Genomic DNA, 19868 nt, shown 5'->3' on the forward strand with positions numbered 1-19868 from the left:
CCAGTCTCAGGACTGAAGACCACAACAACAACAAATGTGAAATGTTGTGTTTTCTTTGAAACCAGATGTAAAGTTACACTGTCAAGCAAAATCTTCTAGGATTGGAAACTGCAAATAGTGTCATCATTTGTCATTTTAATCATGGCATGTGAATTCTCAGAACACTTAAACAGTTACTTCTACAAATAGTCTAGGTAATTTGAACAGAATAATAAAAATAGAAAATTTTATGACATGAACAGATTATTTCAGTGTATATTTTTAATATTTGTCTTTGTCTAGCAGTTTCAACATACTGGAAAGTTTCTTTCTGTTTCAGAAATCAATTTCAGAAGGACGATTTAAGGAATTAAGAGATAGTGTGAATACTCTGCGACGAGATCTAAATAAGGACATATATAAAAATGCAGAAAAAAAATACAATGATCTGCAGCGACAAATTAAGGTAATTTTTGTAGTCTTTTTGTACTATGGTGGAATCATTATGTCTAAGAAAATTATTTCTTAAATGAAATGATAACCAAGTAGAGACATTATTTAATTCTATTTTTTGGGGAATGCACTCCAAAAAACATTTGCAATAGCAAATTGAAATAAAAACCTTAAATTTCTAGATAAAAATTTCCTGATTCCCTGCAGTACTTTCCTCTCTCTCTTGAATGCTGCAGGAATTTTAACTGAGTGTCTTGTTGTGTATTTTTATCATCATTATCACATGGATGGCATTGTGTAGTGCAGATACTTCAATGTCAGTCGACAGCAAAAAAAAAAACCTTAGACTGCCATAAGGAGAAGAGACATGCAAGAGCAGCAAACCTTCTCCCTCCCATATTGTACATTTTAAATTTGCACTTATGCAAAAGCAGAACTGATACGCTGTGATAGCAATCACTAATACTTTTTGTGGTAATGGGTGTCATACTCTAACCTCATAATAGACCTGTTGTAACATCTTGCAACACACTGCAAAGTGGAGCACACAAAGAATTTGGTAATGGCATCATTAGTTGCTTATTGAGATTGGCAGTGCCATAAACAAAGTAGCAAACTCCCAAACTCTAATAGTACAATATGTTGCAAAGCATACTTCAAAACACCCCCACTTAAAATTGACATGTTAAATTGTCTGCATAATAGTAAGTAAAACCTGTTTATCTGAACGTTTTATGAGTAATTTATAATTAGCAGAAAAAACATGAACACTGCATTTCTTGAGAATAGTAGAGGTTAGTGAGTGAGCAAGAGAATGCCCATTGAATAGAATTTAATGAAATGACACAAAAAAGCACAAATACAAATTGTATAAAGGCACAAACAAAACATTGTTGGAAGGTGACTGTCAACAGCTGTTAAATAGTGTGTAAAATGCATATATGAACCATCAGCTGTGAGTCCTGATCTTCTCTTCAGTATTGCTCTATATACATTTAGGATTTCTATTTTTGCTTTTAAAGTCCTGTGTCATGTATTTAAATTCATGACATGCACTACAAATTTTAAGTAAAAACTGATGCCGTATGGTGGCTTAAATCATTTTAACCCTCATCCATGAAGATGGGCCAAGAAAAAAACTGATAGATATTTGGATATAAAATAAAAACAGCTGATGGTTCAAATATGCATTTTATACACAAAGAAAAGATTGGCTTTAGCTACTAGTGAGCTTTGATTTAAATCAATGGAGAAAGTCGAAAATTTTGACAGACCGGGATTCAAACTCAGGTCTCCTGCTTACTACATAGATGCACAGTCCAATGCACCATCTGCACGTGGTGGTCATCACAACCACTCAGACTACCCTAGCATCCCTTCAATCTGACCCAAATTCTCATTTTATCCTCACACCACTGATGTAGTGCCCCTTACTCAGGGCATTTCATAGATTGTCATAAGAGTTCAAGTGTGGTGTGCATCTGCACTGAAGTGAACAATTGGTTGTCCTCACCTTAATTATATATGTGGTGTCTATTCTTTCAGACCTGTCGCACACATTTCGATCCTGCAGGCACTATGAATGAAGACACACAGAAATGTCCAAAAAAACATACACCACATACTGTGTATAAATAGTATATAGTATGGGACGAAGTATCTGTCATTTTAAGTGATGTTCAATCATTTATATCCATATGCACTGTCTGCAGTTAGAAATTAGTCATACAATGTGTGTTTTTCTATTATGCCAAGAGTAACCTTTGTTCCAAAATAAATAGACAGAAGATATTGAACTTTGTCACGCTAGTCTTAGCTAAAGTATTTTAAACGACTGCTCTAAAACAACTTCAAAGTATAACTAAAGAACCCTTTAAGATTAAGGTCAACTTTATTCCAGAAAGACAAAAGTAATAGGGTTACTCTTACCATCAATTAGATTACAGCGTGAGATTCCCCCAAGAAGCAGAAGTCAAAAGATCAGCATGGTTTCTTTGTAATTTGACAAAACCATTCATTTTTAATAAATCAGTTATATCTAATTTGTAAACTTCACGGGTGTCACGTCAAGAAAAATGTTTCACAATTATGAGGCTCAGATTTAACAAATAAAAAATAAAGAATAGTAGAGATGCTAATTTGTCAACAGGCATACAAACAAGATTGCTAGTTTTCTAAAAAGACTTTTTTTGGGGTAGAGCACACGGATTGAGGAAGAGTATCGTCTGATGTCTCAAAGAGAGACAGCACTTGTAAGAGATTGGAATACAGGAGGAAGAGGCAACAGGTATACGGGACAGGAATGTGACGCGTGGCACTGGAACTGGTGAGTTTTTGCAGTGCATGATGACGGTGATTTGGTGGGGGGGGGGGGGGGGGGGAATTGGATTGGATAATGGACTGGGAAGGTGTGACAGAACAACAGAAGGAAAGACTGGGGAAGAGCATTTCAAGGATAACACCCACTGGGTTTCCAACTTTGCCCCTGACCTCAGTCTCCACTAACCCCTGCCCCACCCCCAGTCCACTCTGCCCAGTACCCCATTTACACTTTGTATGTACCCGCACCCTCTTCACCTCAGCCTGTCCTTCCTCAGTTAGGTCACCTCCTCCAATCCAGTCTACTTTGTGCACTGCAAGAACACACTGGTGCTGGTGCCTATGTGCCACACTCTGGTCCCATGTTCCTGCTGCCTCTTCATCTTGCATTTTGATCTCGTACACTTGCTGCCTTCCCCTGAGCCGTCAGCTATCCTTCCCCAGACCTCTCTGCCTTTTTTGTCCCCTTGACCTCTCTACCAGGCACAAGATCTCACCTCGTTCCATGTGAAGTGGGATGTGAACTTATAAATTAACTAACCTAGCATTTGCAAGTAGTACATTATTGGTGCCATTCATATATATTGAATACATAAAAGGAAGGGTAAAAATTTTTTTGAGTTAGGTTTGATATAACTTTTGTATGGACATTTAAATAACATATCAAGATTATTAATTCTGCACAAAAATATGGGTTGTCTGCCAAAGAATGTCTTGTAACTAAGTTTGAAAAACCTAGTAACACAAGCTTTTCTGTCATACACCTTGACAATTTTGGTTTAGTAAACTGTCAACAACTTCACACTTCCATTTCCAAGTTAGTTGCAGTTCTTAGCGCAGAGACAATTAGAGATTGTTTTAAATTACATGCTCATATATGGAACTAAACGTACATGACAAAATATAAGACAGGAATGCAGTGGATGGAGAACGTGATCCACTGAAGAGATTACACTGTAAGCTGTCAGTGGAGAAGTGTAGTATGTATTTAAAAGTTACATAAATTAAATTGCAGTAATGTGCCTGGAATTGTGTAATGCAGAAAATAGTAATATTTCAGTTTAAATTATGGTATGTCCATATACACTTTACTTAGAAATTGGCAGTCTAAATGAAATCAGATAAATAGGTGACATGTGTTTATGTTGCTGGACGTAATTCTTTGCTCTATTTACAGGTAAACCAGCTAGCATCAGCTGATCTGAACAAATACTTTGTCGCTTTGGATTGGTCACTCATTTACTTTCATCAGGAGCGTATGAGGAAGATTAATACGATTATAAGAGAACTGTGGCGAAAAATCTATCGTGGGAATGATATTGATTATATAGAAATTAAAACAGATGCTCCTGAAACCACGAGTAAGTAAATGACATTTGCCTTCGCTGAGTTAATGAGGCAGTTTGTAAAGTCTTAGGTTGCTGTCTGTTCTTATGTCGAAATACTATTAAGACACTTATAAACATTAAATAAAGACTAGTGTAACATGTCTGAATGTGGACAGTTGACTAATCAGAAATCATCAGACAGATAAAGTGCTAAACACACCACTAAATATTTTGCTACAGTAAAACCTCCAAAATATAAATTTCTTAAAGAATTTATAAAGTGAAGGGATATGAAGTGGAGGAATGATTGTGTGCTACATGCTGAATGTTTTGTAGAGTAGCAGCTCAGTGTGTGATCTAGGACATTAATCTTTGTGTATTTACCTAACTTTATTATCTTTCTTACAAGTGGCATATATATTCATTGTTCAATCATCAGGTGCAGACAAGAAGCGAACATTCAACTATCGGGTTGTTCAGGTGAAGAATGATGTTGAGATTGATATGAAGGGACGCTGCAGTGCTGGGCAGAAGGTAGTGTTGTTACTTTATTCTCATTTTAAGTATTTAAAGTATATCACTTAAATTATTTTTTTGGTAATAAAGTTTAAGTAACATATCTCCTGCAGTCATTTATCAAGATTCTCATCTGTAATACTGTCTCTGCAGGTTCTAGCGTCGCTTGTTATCCGAATTGCTTTGGCAGAAATTCTAAGTATTAATTGTGGAATCTTAGCTCTGGATGAACCAACCACAAATTTGGATAGGGAGAACATAGACAGTCTTGGAGAAACACTCACAGAGTAAGTTTTCAGACATTTCATTCATTGAAAAAGCATGTCATTTACTCAGTAAGCCCACCATTGATGAATTTTATGGGAAAGCAAGTCTTTCAAGTAAATTCTGTTTGGGCATAGTAATGAATATCTGAAAGAATTGACCATAATGTAATTTATTGCTTGTGGTGGTTACGGGTAGTTTGGAAAGTTTGATTCCTCTTACCTCTGATTGTGTGAGTTGTACAAAATGACCACAGCAGACATCCATGCACATGCCATTTGCTGCATACAAAAGAAAGAAATTCTAGAGGCAAGGCACAGATGTTTCTGCTATACTTTAGTTGGTAAGATTTACCTTGGTGGGTAGTAAATATTGAGGAGTGTTAAAAATAAAGTAGTTTTATGGCTGCAATTCCATACTAAGTATATGCTCTGTCATGACTGGCTGAGTGAGCCAGTTATCAGATTGGAGGAATGCAAAGGCATTTATTTCTCTCATAAAGAAAATAAGCAGGTCACTGCTGCTAATTATATTCTATGGAAACAAAGGTCAATGCTAAGTTGGCCAAAATCTTAGTAGGAAGCGAATGTTAAGACTCCGAATATTGAGCTAAAAATCAGTGCCAATAAGTAATTATGGTTCTCGAAAGGCAAAAAAAGGTACACCTAGTACAAAGGAACACAGAAGCAAGGAACTAGAAGTTTATATAGATTTAACAGTGAAAACAGTATTTGGTTGGCGAATCTCTTTCTTCCCGAAAATCAAGAAAGAAGAGGAGGCGCCCTTTCCAATGAATGCAAAATGAAAACATTTTTGCACTATTTAGCAGATACAGGCTTTCAAACTGGTGTAGGAGAAGACTTACGAATAACCAAACAGCAGTATCACTAACATTTTCGTATGTTCTGCAGCAGGTTAACAGAAAATCACCATTGTGGATCCGATTCCCGAGAAACATTAACAAACTAGAAACAGCTAAAGTTAAGTGGCAGTGTAGGTATAAGTTTCCACGCGTGGTAGGGGTCTTAGACTGCACACACATACCTATAATGAAACCTTCTGCACATAGAGACAAATATGTTAATCGAAAGGGCTTTCCGTCTATAAATGCGCAGGCAACATGTGATTATGTGAAATGTGTACAAGTGTTGATGCTTCATGGCCTGGGTCGGTACATGATGCTAGGGTATGGAAAAGCTCAGATATGTACCATATATTGCAAGAGAACTAGTGCAATGCCTTAATTTTAGGAGTTGAAGGATATGGCATTGCACTGTGGTTGATGACACTTTCAAAATCCCGAAATGCCTGATAAGAGGGTGTACAACAGACTTCACTCAAATGATAGGGTGATATGGATGATGCTTTGGACAGACAAAAAGGCATTACCCAATTCTGCAAAATAAAATAATGCTTGCCCAAACAAAATCCTCAGTGTAATAATAGCCTGTTTTGTTTTGCGCAGTGTAGTAAAACATAGAGGGGTTGAGGATTTTCAGGCACCTAGTGACGATGACAACAATCTTCCAGTCTTGGGAGAAGAGGAAGTAACAAACGTGGAACAAATAGAGGACGGTAAATTGTTAGTATAATATGTCAACTGTAGTGTATGGAAATCTGTCAAAACATTGCATAATTAAACATGATTCATGTTTGTTTTTTTATTAAAATATTTTTTTCTTCTTCAGGTACAATTAAATAATATTTTGATGAAAATAAAAAACAGTGCTCTGTGTCGCATAATAAAATGCAGTTTAGTGTTTTTCTTCATCCTTTCTCGTCGATTTTACTTTCACCAAAAATTGTTTAACCTGTAACAGTCCAAACTGGAACAGAATTTTCGGATACTACTGTAAATAAGTACACAGATTATTTGAATAGTAACATTTAAAACAGAAAAAAGTTAATCTTTTTGTTCCACTTTCCCAAAAATTGTTTCAAGGATATGGTGAAGACATTGGCAGGTGCTACAGTAATAAGTGCACAAACTGTCTAACCTGTAACATTTAAAATAGGAACGAATTACTCTTTCTGTTCTACTTAACCAAAACTTGTTTCATGGGTACTGCGAAGGTATTTGCCAGATGCTATGGTAAGAGCACAAACTGTTTAACATGCACATTTAAAACATGAAAAAGTTAAATCTTTTTCTTCCACTTTCCCTGAAATTGTTTCAAGGATGTGGTGAAGGTATTTGCCAGGTGCTACAGTAAATAATTGCACTAACTGTTTATGTGTAACATTTAAAAAAGAATGAGTTAATCTGTTTGTTCCACTTTCCCAAAAACTGTTTCAAGGATGTAGTGAAGGTATTTGCCTGAACAACAGTAAATAAGTGCACACATTTTTTAGCAGTTCAAATTTGATTATGCAACACTTATTGTTTCATTGAAAAGAAATTTGAACTGAATTATCTCTTTAAGAGAATATGGAATTTGGTAAATGAAGAATGTAATTAAACATTCACTTAAAAAACATGTTTTTATTCATAAAAACATTTTGTACTGTGACTACAGAATTCATTCTGTTGTTGTCTTTTTCTTGATGCATCAATTTCTGCTGCTTTGTCTTCAGGATATATAATTGCTACAGTAAAACTAGTTGCAACTCAGAATCAAACAAGTTCATCGTCTCATCCATTTCATGCTTAGTCTGCGTTGTTTCAACTTTCTCGCAGGCCCCAAAACAGGCGACTGCAAAGTTATGATGATTTCTGGACCCATCAGATCTGTAGTATCTGCTGTGACAATTTGCGGTTGCTGCAGAACTAATTATGGTTCGAAGAATGTACAGTCGGTATCAATTACCTCCAAACTACTCTCTGGGGAATAGATGATAGCAGAGGTGAAACCACCCACTACACCAACTCCTAATAAAAATTAAAAAAAATAAAAATAAAAAAATAATAGTAACGTGTGTCACAATTCAGTTTCTAGTTTGTACATAGAGCAAGCAATTTTATGCAGAACTGTGGGAGGGGTTTGTCTGATTTCATGCATAGTACGCTGTGATACTTTTACAGAAAAGTTGTCAAATATCAGATGCATTTTACCAAACATTGTTTTATTTTCACATGTTAAAAATAAATATTTTGCTGGTACACGATTTCAAAACATTAAGCACATCATAAAAAAAAAATGGAAAGAATGGGACTTACCAGGAATTCCGTGGATAGTTAAGTTGCAGTCATCTCCCTCTAAAAGCTTCAAAAACATTTGTTCCCAATTTTTTGTGAGATCTTAATGTTACCCGTCTTATTTACATCCATCTTAGACTCGATGCGCGACTTCATATTGTGCAGTTTTTTCATAATCTGCCCATCTGAAATGTCTTTTCCAAAACTAGCCCCTGTAACGATGTTGTATTTCCTTTATACTATCTGCTTTCTTCCTTCTTGGCCAGAGTTTGTGACTTGCTGATAATAGCAGTATAATCTTTTATAATATTCACAAAGGCTAATTCGAAATCTTTCATTTTGGCACTGAAATAACGTTAAGAAAAACTTTTGGTAACACACACACGTGCAAATGAAAACAAACTGTGAACCAAAGATGTTAGATTTTAATCTCTTTGCTGAGAGCTTACTCAATAAGGAGGGGAGGTAGTGAGAAAGTACTCCCGGGTCAGAGATTATGCTCCGTAGTTTTTATTCATATGAAATTGAGAAATTTCTCTGAGAATGTGCTTTTACTCTGAGTATCTACTGTGGAGAATGTTCTCATTTTTATTCATACGACCCAATCAGAGTTCAAAAAATCAAAATCCAGATCGAAAAAGTAAGGTAACAGCTGTATTCTGATACAAGTGCCATTCAACAAAAAACCAAATTCTACGCACTTGTGCCAGTGTTAGACAGGCTTCTCATTTCCATGTGCTAAGAATTATTAGAGATGTGTGTGTAATGAGTTACGCAATACTGGCTGGAATTTCTCATCATCAAACTTTGAACTACTAAGGGTCTCTTTCAGTGGGCTAAAAAATGCACCCAACTTGTAGAACAGTGAAGAAATGCCTTCCCTTCACCCTCATACTATTGCAAAAACTCCCTGCACATATCTATGTGCCTCTCTTTCATTTCTGACACCAGGTATGGTGGAAACCATCTTGCATACACTTTCTTGCACATTAGTATGTCATAAGCAATATGGTGGACTGATCCAACACTAATATTTGTCACTGCTGCAATATATGTCACCATGGTATGCCTGCTTTTCTGTGTCAACTCTGTGAATGTTGTTCTCTGTCACTGAACAGGCAGAGCATCCTGAGCATGGCATAAATCTTCAGTACTTATTACATCTCGTTTTAACTTATCTGTCCTCTCACACACTTGTGTTAGATTCAGCTTTCATGATATTGCACTGACACCCAACGGTGAATTTAGATTGGTTTCAATGAGAAATCTAAAGACGTTACACTGCTCCACATAGGTGCAAACCTACAAAGTGGCCACCATCTTGTTTAATTGATTCTCAGCATCACGTTTGCGAGACAGGCATGCCAGCCCCATGTGATAATGTAGTTCTAGGTCACCAATAGAAAATAAAAAAAGAAGCACAAAACTTTGTAAAAGTTGTATTTTTTATACAACTCTTCCAGTTATTTATTGAGTGGACATTGTATAAGTGCATTGATGACATACAAACTGCTGAGTGAGCTTTGGGTTGTGTATTTAGTTCCTATTTTAGCCCAGGGGCCATCTCTGTTGTCATGTGTATTGCAAACTCTGTTGTCATGGCCAACACAGGCAGAACTATCTGTACTCATGCTATCACTGCCAATCTTTGCGGCATTTTCCATATTGCTGCAGCAGTGGTATATTAGATTCCTCTCCCTGACTCATAGAAAAGGTAGTGCCCAGGGTACAACTAAGACTGAATTGATGACATATGGGGCCATGTGAGGTGGGCATATATGAGGGCACAGATCTTATTCTTTGAAGGATTACAGACCAGTTATATGGGATTTAAGTTTAGATGGAATGGCAGCTGTAGGAAGGGAACCATTTTCTTGCAAAATTCTGCCAAAAGTTAGGCTTTGTTTGTGTCTATGTATTTTTAACAGTTTTTTCCTGTCTATTTGTTCTTTGTAGTCATAAGTTTTCCTATTATAGTCGTAGAGGAGAAGTGAATACTAATGAAACTGTACATTTACAACATTGCAACATTATCTGGCTCTGTTCTTGAAGAACAGTCTTCCCACACTGAACTTTGCAACATTTATTCGCTGTTTAGTGCGTATGAACCTGCGGTTCCTCTGAATCAGGTGTCTCCCAACTATGGACCGCTGACCAACACCGCCCCACAGCAAAGGCTTTGACACGCATGGTATCTGGTCTGTCAAAATTTTGTTTTTTATTACAGTCGAACCTTGCTTATTGAGCACCTCTCGCAATGAGTGATTTGCACAAGAAGTAGGTGAAAATGTAAGAAATTAACTCGCTTACTGAATGATGTTTCATATAAAGAGTCTGTTTAGTATTATTTTTTCAGTATTTAATAACCATTTCAAAAACTACCTTCTGTCCTGGATCGGTCTCTTTGGACACTATAAATTAACACTAAGTCACATGTTCTCCTATAAACTACCACTCTATAAAGTAGAAGCTCTGACAATGCTGTCTTCATTCAGCTGTACAGGTCGCAATGCACTTCGTGCCACAATTGTTGTCACCTGTGCAACTACTCTGTCTTCCATGGCAATATTGAAATCCTCTGCAACATTAGGATCTTATCTTTGTCAGTGTGTGGTAACCCTGTCCCTTGCAGTATGTGTTTATGAATTTCAGTTCTAATCTGACATTGTTAACTAACTCTAATTCATTAAAAATGCCCACAAGACAGTAGCTATGGGTGATATAAATTTAATTAACAATAAGGCTATGTCTCTTTTTGGACATATTTTGAAGCACAGGCAGTGACATGGACTTTCCCTTAAAGTCTTAGTGTAGGTGCAGCCAACATCATTTGGGAGCCATTGCATATAAAGCTAGAATTGATGAAGCAATTTGTTAGGACCCCAGATAGAGGAGGCAATTGCTTCAAATGCCTATGTAGATTTTTTCCTGCACTTAACACTGAAAAATTGAAAGCAGCTATATTTGATGGGCTGCAGATTTGCAGACTCATGAGTGATTCCAATGTGACAAATTTCGTGAATGTTTTATAACTGTCAGCCTGGCGTTGTTATATCTTACTTGTGGAAAACTTCTTAGGCAATCATACGACAGACAATTACAAAGAAATTGTGCAGAACATGTTGACAGCCTTTAAAAAGTTGGGTGTTAATACAAGTATCAAAGTGCATTTCCTTCACAGGCTGTTATCCAGATTTCCAGACAACTTAGGCGATTACAGCAAGGAGTTAGTGGAGAGGTTCCACCAAGAAATTAAGATAATGGAAGACAGATATGAAGGCAGGTGGGACACACATATGATGGCTGACTACTGTTGGTGCCTCCAACGTGATTGTCCTGAAGACCAGTACAGAAGAAAATCAAACCATCATTGTTTCATGAGGAGTTATTACTATAGTCTCACTAAATGTAGGCATATGTTTTCTCCATTATGAAGTAATGCAACATGATTAGTTAATTACAGTACTTAATATGTCATTGTGGTGTTATCTGAGAGAGTAATCGTGTGACTTGCGATCAGGAGACACCTATTCACATATGATATCGTATTGCTGTTTGTTTATATTCATCAATAAATGTTAAACTGCCATAAAACAGGAGCCAGCTTAGGAAAACTGAGGCCATATTTGCATTCAGCAACATATGATGTTCCTGAAATCCCTTAAAAATCATTGGGAAGGAAAACTGTGTTTAGCAGCATAAAACAGAACAGTTTACAATGGGTTGTCATCCAACAGATTCAACTTTAATCTTAAAGAAATTAATATTATGCAATTCCAAACAAATAAAAGTGGAAATAATAGTCGTACACTGGATGAGACACAGTGTGTAAAATTTCTGGACATCCAGTTGGATAATAAACTGAAGTGGTCCAACATGTGAAGAAGTTCTGGTTTCACCTGCTTTGCAGATAAGATTGTATTCAACAGAAGCATGCAGTAAGAATAGTGTATATAGCTGATGACTGAACATCTTACATAAGACACTGCAGGTACAGCTAAATTTACCTCCTAATGATATTGGTGGTCAATAACAAGGTTGAATTTAAGATTTAACTCGGAAATTCACAACCACAACATTAGAAGTGGAAATAATTTCCATATATACTATGCTTCACCCTCTAGAGTTCCAAAAGGAAATTTATTTTCTTGTACGACGGCCTTCGTTAGCCATTCCTCCTACAATTTATTAGAATATTTGGGCCCAGTATTGTAAATTCCAAGCAGTACTTGATGCGGCGAACTGGTTACCTGGCAGTGGCAGGAATGAACTTAATGTTTAATTCAAACTAGTACATGTTGTTGCCTCACAGTGAAAGTATGAACAGTGATTGCAGAAAACCTGCTATTAATGCAATTAATTTCACACACAAATGAGAAGGAGAGAGGTGTGATAGTACCAACAGGGAAGGCAACAGAAGGTTCAATGAAAAATTAAGTGACTCAACTGTGTGTAAAATTAAAATTACAGATGGAGAGACATAATGCTGTGTGTGGAGTAGGATCTAAGTATCTGCCCACAGCACAATAAGTAAAATGCCAACAAAAAATATTCCACTGGTGATATACACCTTTTGTCACACACAGCAGGAATTCTAATCTAACAAGAAAGTCAGAGAAAAAGTGCTCACCTATGGAATTTGATTTTGAAAGAAACCAGAATGAACAAGTCATCATGTGCAGACTAGAGACCATACTTGCAAACTGAGCATACTGCATTAGATTCGTTTAAAAGAAGTGAAGTATCAGGATTGAGGACACGAGTAGCTGATTTAGACCAGGGTTCTCCAAACGTTTTAGCCTAAGGGCCACATTAGCATTTCCAGTAAGTCCCAAGGGCCAAGATCTAGCTATTCACTAAGTTTTCTTGAGGCATGCTTCGAACTGTTCGGTACAGTTCAGATGTTTTTGTAACGCTTTCATCGTCGAATACCGATTTGACAATGAATGTGAACACACATATTATCCTATAAGATGGCATTAGCCACAAAGACAACTATTACTGCATCCAGTAAGTTTCCCATTTTTAATTCCGACACTGGCTCATTATGTGCTCGCTTTCAGATGGGCTGTATCTCTTTTAACAGAGTAATAATTGCACAACACTTTGACACCTGCTCCACTTGAAAATGACCTGCAAGACCGAAATTGGCCAATTGTGCAAGATGTAATAAGGTGAATTCTTCAAAATGTCCTTTAATTACACATGTCAGTTAATGTGTATCTTATCACTTAACGAGCATTATTCATTTCTGACTCTCAATACATGAACTACTCTTTTCCATAGGAATCTGTAAAGAATAGATCAATGTGTTTCATTCCACAAAAATAGGTACCGTACTCAGACAGATTTATAATACTGTACTTAATGTAATTTTTTTATTTATAGTACAGTGCACCCTATTTTAGAGGGGAGTTGCCCAAGCATATAAAACAAGGGTACTTCACGTACCCACACTGCTGACCATGTTTACCATCTTCAAATCACAACAAATAGACCATTGATGTTCATGTCAGTGTACTTTGTGCAATTTAATTTGGATAGTTTCAGATTCCTCTTTTAGTTTTGTTGAGTGGCCAATGGGAATGGATGCAAGGATGTTACTGTTGTGGAGCAAGACACATTTTAGGCTTTCAGCTGTCTACAAAAAGCTGCCAGCATTTGGGTGATATTCCTGTAACTCCATCTGAATGAGTAGACCGCAGTTGCTATTGAAATATAAAGATTTTCATCATGACTAAAGTGTTGAAAAAGACCTACTTCCCTTGTACAGTATTCTGAAATTTTTGCTCTTGGACTAAGACAGTTGTTTTCCTTTAGCCTGGTTCTGGTCCTTTCTTTGACAAATTAAGACCACATACCAGATCGTTTAGTTTCTTTTGAGTGAACAATTTAGGTGTACAAATTTCTCTTTCATATTCACTTCCACTGCTGATGCTGCTTTTGTACTCCAAGTTCTGTATCTCTTCAGGTTCTTATACGTTCAGGTAGTTTAGTAAACACTGGTATAAGAACTACTTCAATGTGTGCCACAGTTATCCTGCCTGAGTCTAAATTTGGATACTCCCATTTACTTTTTTTTTTAATAGATTGAAACCTTTGGCAGCTACAACCCAAAAGAAACAGTCATGGTGGTTTTTTGGTTCTCGCCAGAGCATTGGTGCACCGAAACTTAAACATTCTATTTGTCCATTTCTCCACTGTCAAAGAAAATCTACACAGTATTTACAAACAGTGTGGGGAGCCCATGGTCTTTCATGGTCTCCGAGCTGCATCCCAAAATATTCAAGATATGCATTCTTTACAAACACTGTGATATTCTGTCTTTGCTTCTGTAGGTGGTATTCACCACAAATACAACACAACACATTGCGAGTGTTTATGCATCCTCTTTATGAGGGAGTCATATTTATTCAAAACAGCTAAAATAAAAATACAAAATAAATTTTAAGGATTTTAATACAATGTTTGTGAAATACGAAAGAGGGTAAAAAGTTAGATGAAAATGAAGATCAACAATACTGCCAGAGAATTAGCATCTTTGGGAGCATTTAAATAAAATCCAAAAACAATTATCTTCAAAACAAGAGCCAATTCAGGAAAGTAAAAGTTTAACTGTAGAAAAATTGTCCAGTATTCTCATGTCAGCTACCTTCTCCAAAACCTTTGAAAATGCAAGAATGTGGGAGAGGAGTCGATAATTGGAGGTCAGTTGATTGTCTCCACCTTTGTATGTTGGTGGTACTACTGCGTACTTCAGTATTTAAGGAAATCTATCTTGACTTATTAACTGGGTACAGAAGGTAACTCAAGGGTGGTGCTACCAAGTCAGCACAAGATTTTAGCACTGCAGCTGAGGTACCATCATAACCAGAAGAGTTGTTACTTTTTAGTGCCAAATTATTTTTCTGATCACTCTAACAAATGACTCCACCTCTGTAGCTGAGTGGTGAGCATGACCGACTGCCATGCAGAGGACCGAGTTCGATTCCTGGTAGTGCAGTGGATTTTTCCTTGGTAGGAGGAGTTGCATGTTGTGCTCTCAGCCTTTTGATGTCAATTGAGGAGCTACTTGCTTCGTAGTGGGAGCTCCAGGTCACAAAAACTGACATCAGCTGGGAGAGCAGTGTGCTGATCCCATGCCTTTCCATATTTCATCCAGTGATGCCATTGGCAGTGTGTGTCAAGGCAGTTGATGGTACTGATGTGACCACCAGGGCCTTGTTACATAGTTATGTCTAACAAATGAGGTGGCAAAACTTATGTACCTTGCTGTTTTACGGATCTGATTTCAGCTGATAATCTTTTTCCTCCATATTTTCACCTACTGTTTGTGTATAATTCATTGAATTTAGTGCCAATTATTTGAATTTCATATTATCTGTCTTATTGCTACTCTCATCTAGGAGTACAATATCCTAAGCTTTACCATGATTGTTTTATTCCTAACAATGTTCCAATTTCTCCTTCACTTATTATTGGAATTTTGATTTTTTAGTGTATAGTCCCTGGGTTTTGCCTTTTTTAACAACAGGCAGAAGTTTTTTTGCAATATTGCTTGTACAACATTTTTAAGTCTTGATGTAGCTAGTCCCTTGCAGTAATTAAGCTACTTTTCCTCCTAGTACAATGTATTTTGACCCCAGATGTTAGTCACACTTTTATCAACTTCCACTGTAAATTCTTTGACTCTAACACTGATGGATTTTAAGTCAACATTATGGTCTTAAGATGATCTGTGACTATTTTGCACAATGCATTCGCTAACTTTGGGCAAGCATTAATATTTTTGGCCTCTCTCTTCCATATACAGGGTGTTACAAAAAGGTACGGCCAAACTTTCAGGAAACATTCCTCACACACAAATAAAGAAAAGATATGTGGACATGTGTCCGGAAACGCTTAATTTCCATGTTAGAGCTCATTTTAGTTTTGTCCACCTACGCTCAATGGAGCAAGTTATCATGATTTCATACAGGATACTCTACCTGTGCTGCTAGAACATGTGCCTTTACAAGTACTACACAACATGTGGTTCATGCACGATGGAGCTCCTGCACGTTTCAGTCGAAGTGTTCGTACCCTTCTCAATAACAGATTCGGTGACCGATGGATTGGTAGAGGTGGACCAATTCCATGGCCTCCACGCTCTCCTGACCTCTTGACTTTCATTTATGGGGGCATTTGAAAGCTCTTGTCTACGCAACCCCGGTACCAAATGTAGAGAATCTTCGTGCTCGTATTGAGGACGGCTGTGATACAATACGCCATTCTCCAGGGCTGCATCGGTGCATAAGGGATTCCATGCGACGGAGGGTGGATGCATGTATCCTCGCTAACGGAGGACATTTTGAACATTTCCTGTAACAAAGTGTTTAAAGTCACGCTGGTACGTTCTGTAGCTGTGTGTTTCCATTCCATGATTAATATGATTTGAAGAGAAGTAATAAAATGAGCTCTAGCATGGAAAGTAATCGTTTCCGGACACATGTCCACATAACATATTTTCTTTCTTTGCGTGTGAGGAATGTTTCCTGAAAGTTTGGCCGTACCTTTTTGTAACACCCTGTATTACTGTCCAGTGGCCATATACACATTATTTTTCTTTGCATCTGAAATTAAGCTGATGCTTTTGGAATGTGAGCTGTGTGGTACAGGAACAGTATTTTCTTCAACCTGGTTGTGAAAGTAACACTTTAGATTAACAAGTGGCATGACAGTTTGGTGATGTGTATTTAGGTCGCTGTATTTCCTCACACCGTCCTGTGAGTTCCATAATTTACATTATAGTGCATAGTGCCCTGTATTTAGCATGTAGGTATCCTTGAAATATTTCACAATTTAGAAACCAAGGAAACAAATGCAAATCCCAGTCTGTTTTCCTTTTTTACCTTGCCATTCCCCAATATTTAATTTTATATTTTCAATTCCGTTATTGCAGTCTTTGTAAAACATTTAGATGGCCATAAACGAAACACCCTAAGACATTGCAACAGCAGCATTTTTAATGTTATTTATTTTAATTTTTTGTTGGATTTAATTGGAGCTAGCAGATTTATAACTAGTACTTGACCAGACACTTCAGTAATTGAGACAGTGAACTCGCATGCAGAGGAAGTGGAATTTCTCATTTGGCCAAACCGACTAAGTTTCCCATGATTTTCTGAAATAGATAATAGCTGGTTCTTCCTCATCCTTATCCAGTCTAGGCTTGTCCTTTGCTATGATCCAATGTACGGTACTTTGCAGTCAAATCTTACATATATGTTTTTTTATATTGCTTTTCTTTTTCTTTTAGCCTTATAAATTTAAGGAGGGAGAACAAGAATTTTCAGCTCATACTGATAACACACGATGAAGACTTCTTGGATCGTTTGATGAATGTTGAAAAACTGAAGTACTATTACAGGGTCACAAGAAATGCAAAGTAAGTTGACTGATCTTGAAGGTATTCTCAATTGTGCTAAGTGCTAATGGTAACTAGTGAAGCTGTGTAGCACTTAAATGCCGTAAAAGGAAAATTATATTCATATTAGATGATTTATATTGGTTCATTAATAAGTGTATGCTAGTGACTTTTCTTTCCCTTTTTTCCAGGGGAAACTCGGTCATTGAAAAGTATCGTTTTGAAGAAAGGAGCACCCAACATAGAAACTTTAACTAAAGTTTGAAATAAGAATGCATCAAGACTGATTTTGTTATTCTAATTTGCTCATCTTGTGGAATGCTCTGTGAAAGAAAGTACTTATAAGTTTGTGTGTTTTCTGTTTGTTATAATACATTCATGCCCATGCAGCAGCATTTTTCACACTGTTATGTATAAATAAAGAACATTCATTTCTGAGTACTTTTGTTGTATTATATAAGGGGAGTTATGTGATGATCACACAATTTTTTAAGGATAGATGTATTAATTTGAGATAGGGGAACCCAGTTCCAGAAAGACTGGGACAAAAATTATAAGCAAAAATGAGTGAATGAATATACATTTGTTGATTTTCCAATGCTGATAACAATCATTTTATAGTTTTATTTACCTCCACAAGTTGCTACATTCACTATGGTTGTTCAAAGTGACATATGCCAGCTTCTTTTCAGGCATGACATCATTGAACAAAGTTCAATTTCATGCATTTGAACAACTCTAATGTTTTAACAATGTCACAGGTGGCGAATTCTTCTCAGCCTCAACAGATATCTCATAGACAAAATTTTTTATATGAATGATTAATGGAAAATCTCATATAAAGATGTGAAACAGATACTATTAAAGAGATAAGAGGGGCTGGCCAGTACTTACCTCAGCTCAGTACAGCCAAACAGATACACAAAACAGAACAGAAAATTTACATTCCTAGCTTTCAGAACTTTGTTCCTTCATCAGGGAGGAGAGAGGGGGGAAAAAGGGAAGAAGGGAAAGCTCACATGCCTGCACTGCACAGCCTTTTACATCAGTATGACGACAACTAAACTGGCTGAGCGCATGAACGGGCACAGACGAACTGTCCGCCTAGGAGATGACCAATACCCAGTAACAGAGCATGCCCTCCAGCATAATTCTAGGGACCTAGGAACCTGCTACAACGTACGTGCCATTTGGCTTCTCCCACCCAACACCAGTCCCTCGGAACTGCGGAGATGGGAACTTGGACTCCAACACATCCTTTCATCCCGCCATCCCCCTGGACTGAACCTATGTTAACCAACCTCACTCCCATTTACTCTTCAGTCTTGTCCTTTTTCCCCTCTCCTCTTTAGCCATTCACGCGTCTTTTCATCCTACCTAATTGTGTTTATACTATATACCTCTTTACTTCTGCATGCATCCTCTTTGGTTTGAAGCTGGCACAGTACTTAATAGTAGAATATCTTTGGCTTCCCTCTGACAACCATGCCTCCATCCTTGCTACCCTCCCTGTTTACCTTTCCCTGTTGCTTCATAACCTGGGTTGTGAGTAACTGAATCCACTTTCCCTTCTTCCCTTTTTCCCCCTCTCCCCTCCCTGATGAAGGAACAAAGTTCCGAAAGCTAGGAATGTAAATTTTCTGTTCTGTTTTGTGTATCTATTGGCTGTACTGAGCTGAGGTAAGTACTGGCCAGCCCCTCTATCTCTTTGTTAGTATTTGTTTCACAAATTTTTTATATGATACCACAAGAAAAATCAGGTGACATTAGATTTGGTGAATGAGCTAATAACAAAACAATTCTGTGTGTGTGTGTGTGTGTGTGTGTGTGTGTGTGTGTGTGTGTGTGTGTGTGTGTGCGTGCGTGCATGCGTGTACACAGACTGCAATCTTGTAGCCATTTATGTCATAATACGTGTGTGTGTGTGTGTGTGTGTGGGTGGGAGGGGGGGGGGGGGGGCGGCGGCTCGCGCGTGTCCACGTGCTGTGTGAATCTTGATTTGGAATGTTTGGGTGTTGCTATTACTAGCAGTAAATTAATTTTTTTGCCCATCATATCACACTATGAGCAAACAATTTACGTAGCATATTATCTTAATTGATGGCTTTTTTTTTTCTAAGCTACAGCATGTATTTTAGATAAGAAAGGCTTAGTATTGACACTTTTATTAATGCCACAAATTCTACTATCTACTTGCCACCGTCCTATGAACAGTGTAATAATTTAGAATAGCTGCTGATTGACGGTGGATGTGCCTGTCACCACAGCAAATATAATAGCCTGAGAGATGGGGTGGCACTTGTCTCATTTGGGAGGTGCAGTGTCAGATTCGATCTGTTACAGTTTGGTCGAGCAGCTCTCCTGACATCATTTCATTTGTCGACCTGGCGATGTTGCACCACTGGGGTGGTATTGTAGTGCAGATTTTGGGATTCTCTTTGAGCTCATTCATTGTGCATGCTTTCTC

General features: G+C 37.4%; 1 protein-coding gene across 1 annotated transcript in view; it reads left to right on the plus strand.

Annotated features, from left to right (window-relative positions):
* The window catches only part of LOC126419037 (DNA repair protein RAD50), a 263592-nt gene extending 245750 nt beyond the window's left edge, over positions 1-17842 (plus strand). Inside the window, exons 22-27 of the mRNA XM_050086099.1 lie at positions 320-445; positions 3929-4112; positions 4519-4613; positions 4749-4882; positions 17294-17422; positions 17593-17842. Of these exons, the coding sequence (XP_049942056.1) occupies positions 320-445; positions 3929-4112; positions 4519-4613; positions 4749-4882; positions 17294-17422; positions 17593-17659 (735 nt within the window). The 3' untranslated portion in view covers positions 17660-17842. The remainder of the gene's footprint in view (positions 1-319; positions 446-3928; positions 4113-4518; positions 4614-4748; positions 4883-17293; positions 17423-17592) is intronic.
* Positions 17843-19868: the final 2026 nt, after the last annotated feature.

This window comes from Schistocerca serialis, chromosome 9, assembly GCF_023864345.2.
Source record: "Schistocerca serialis cubense isolate TAMUIC-IGC-003099 chromosome 9, iqSchSeri2.2, whole genome shotgun sequence".
Taxonomy (NCBI): domain Eukaryota; kingdom Metazoa; phylum Arthropoda; class Insecta; order Orthoptera; family Acrididae; genus Schistocerca; species Schistocerca serialis.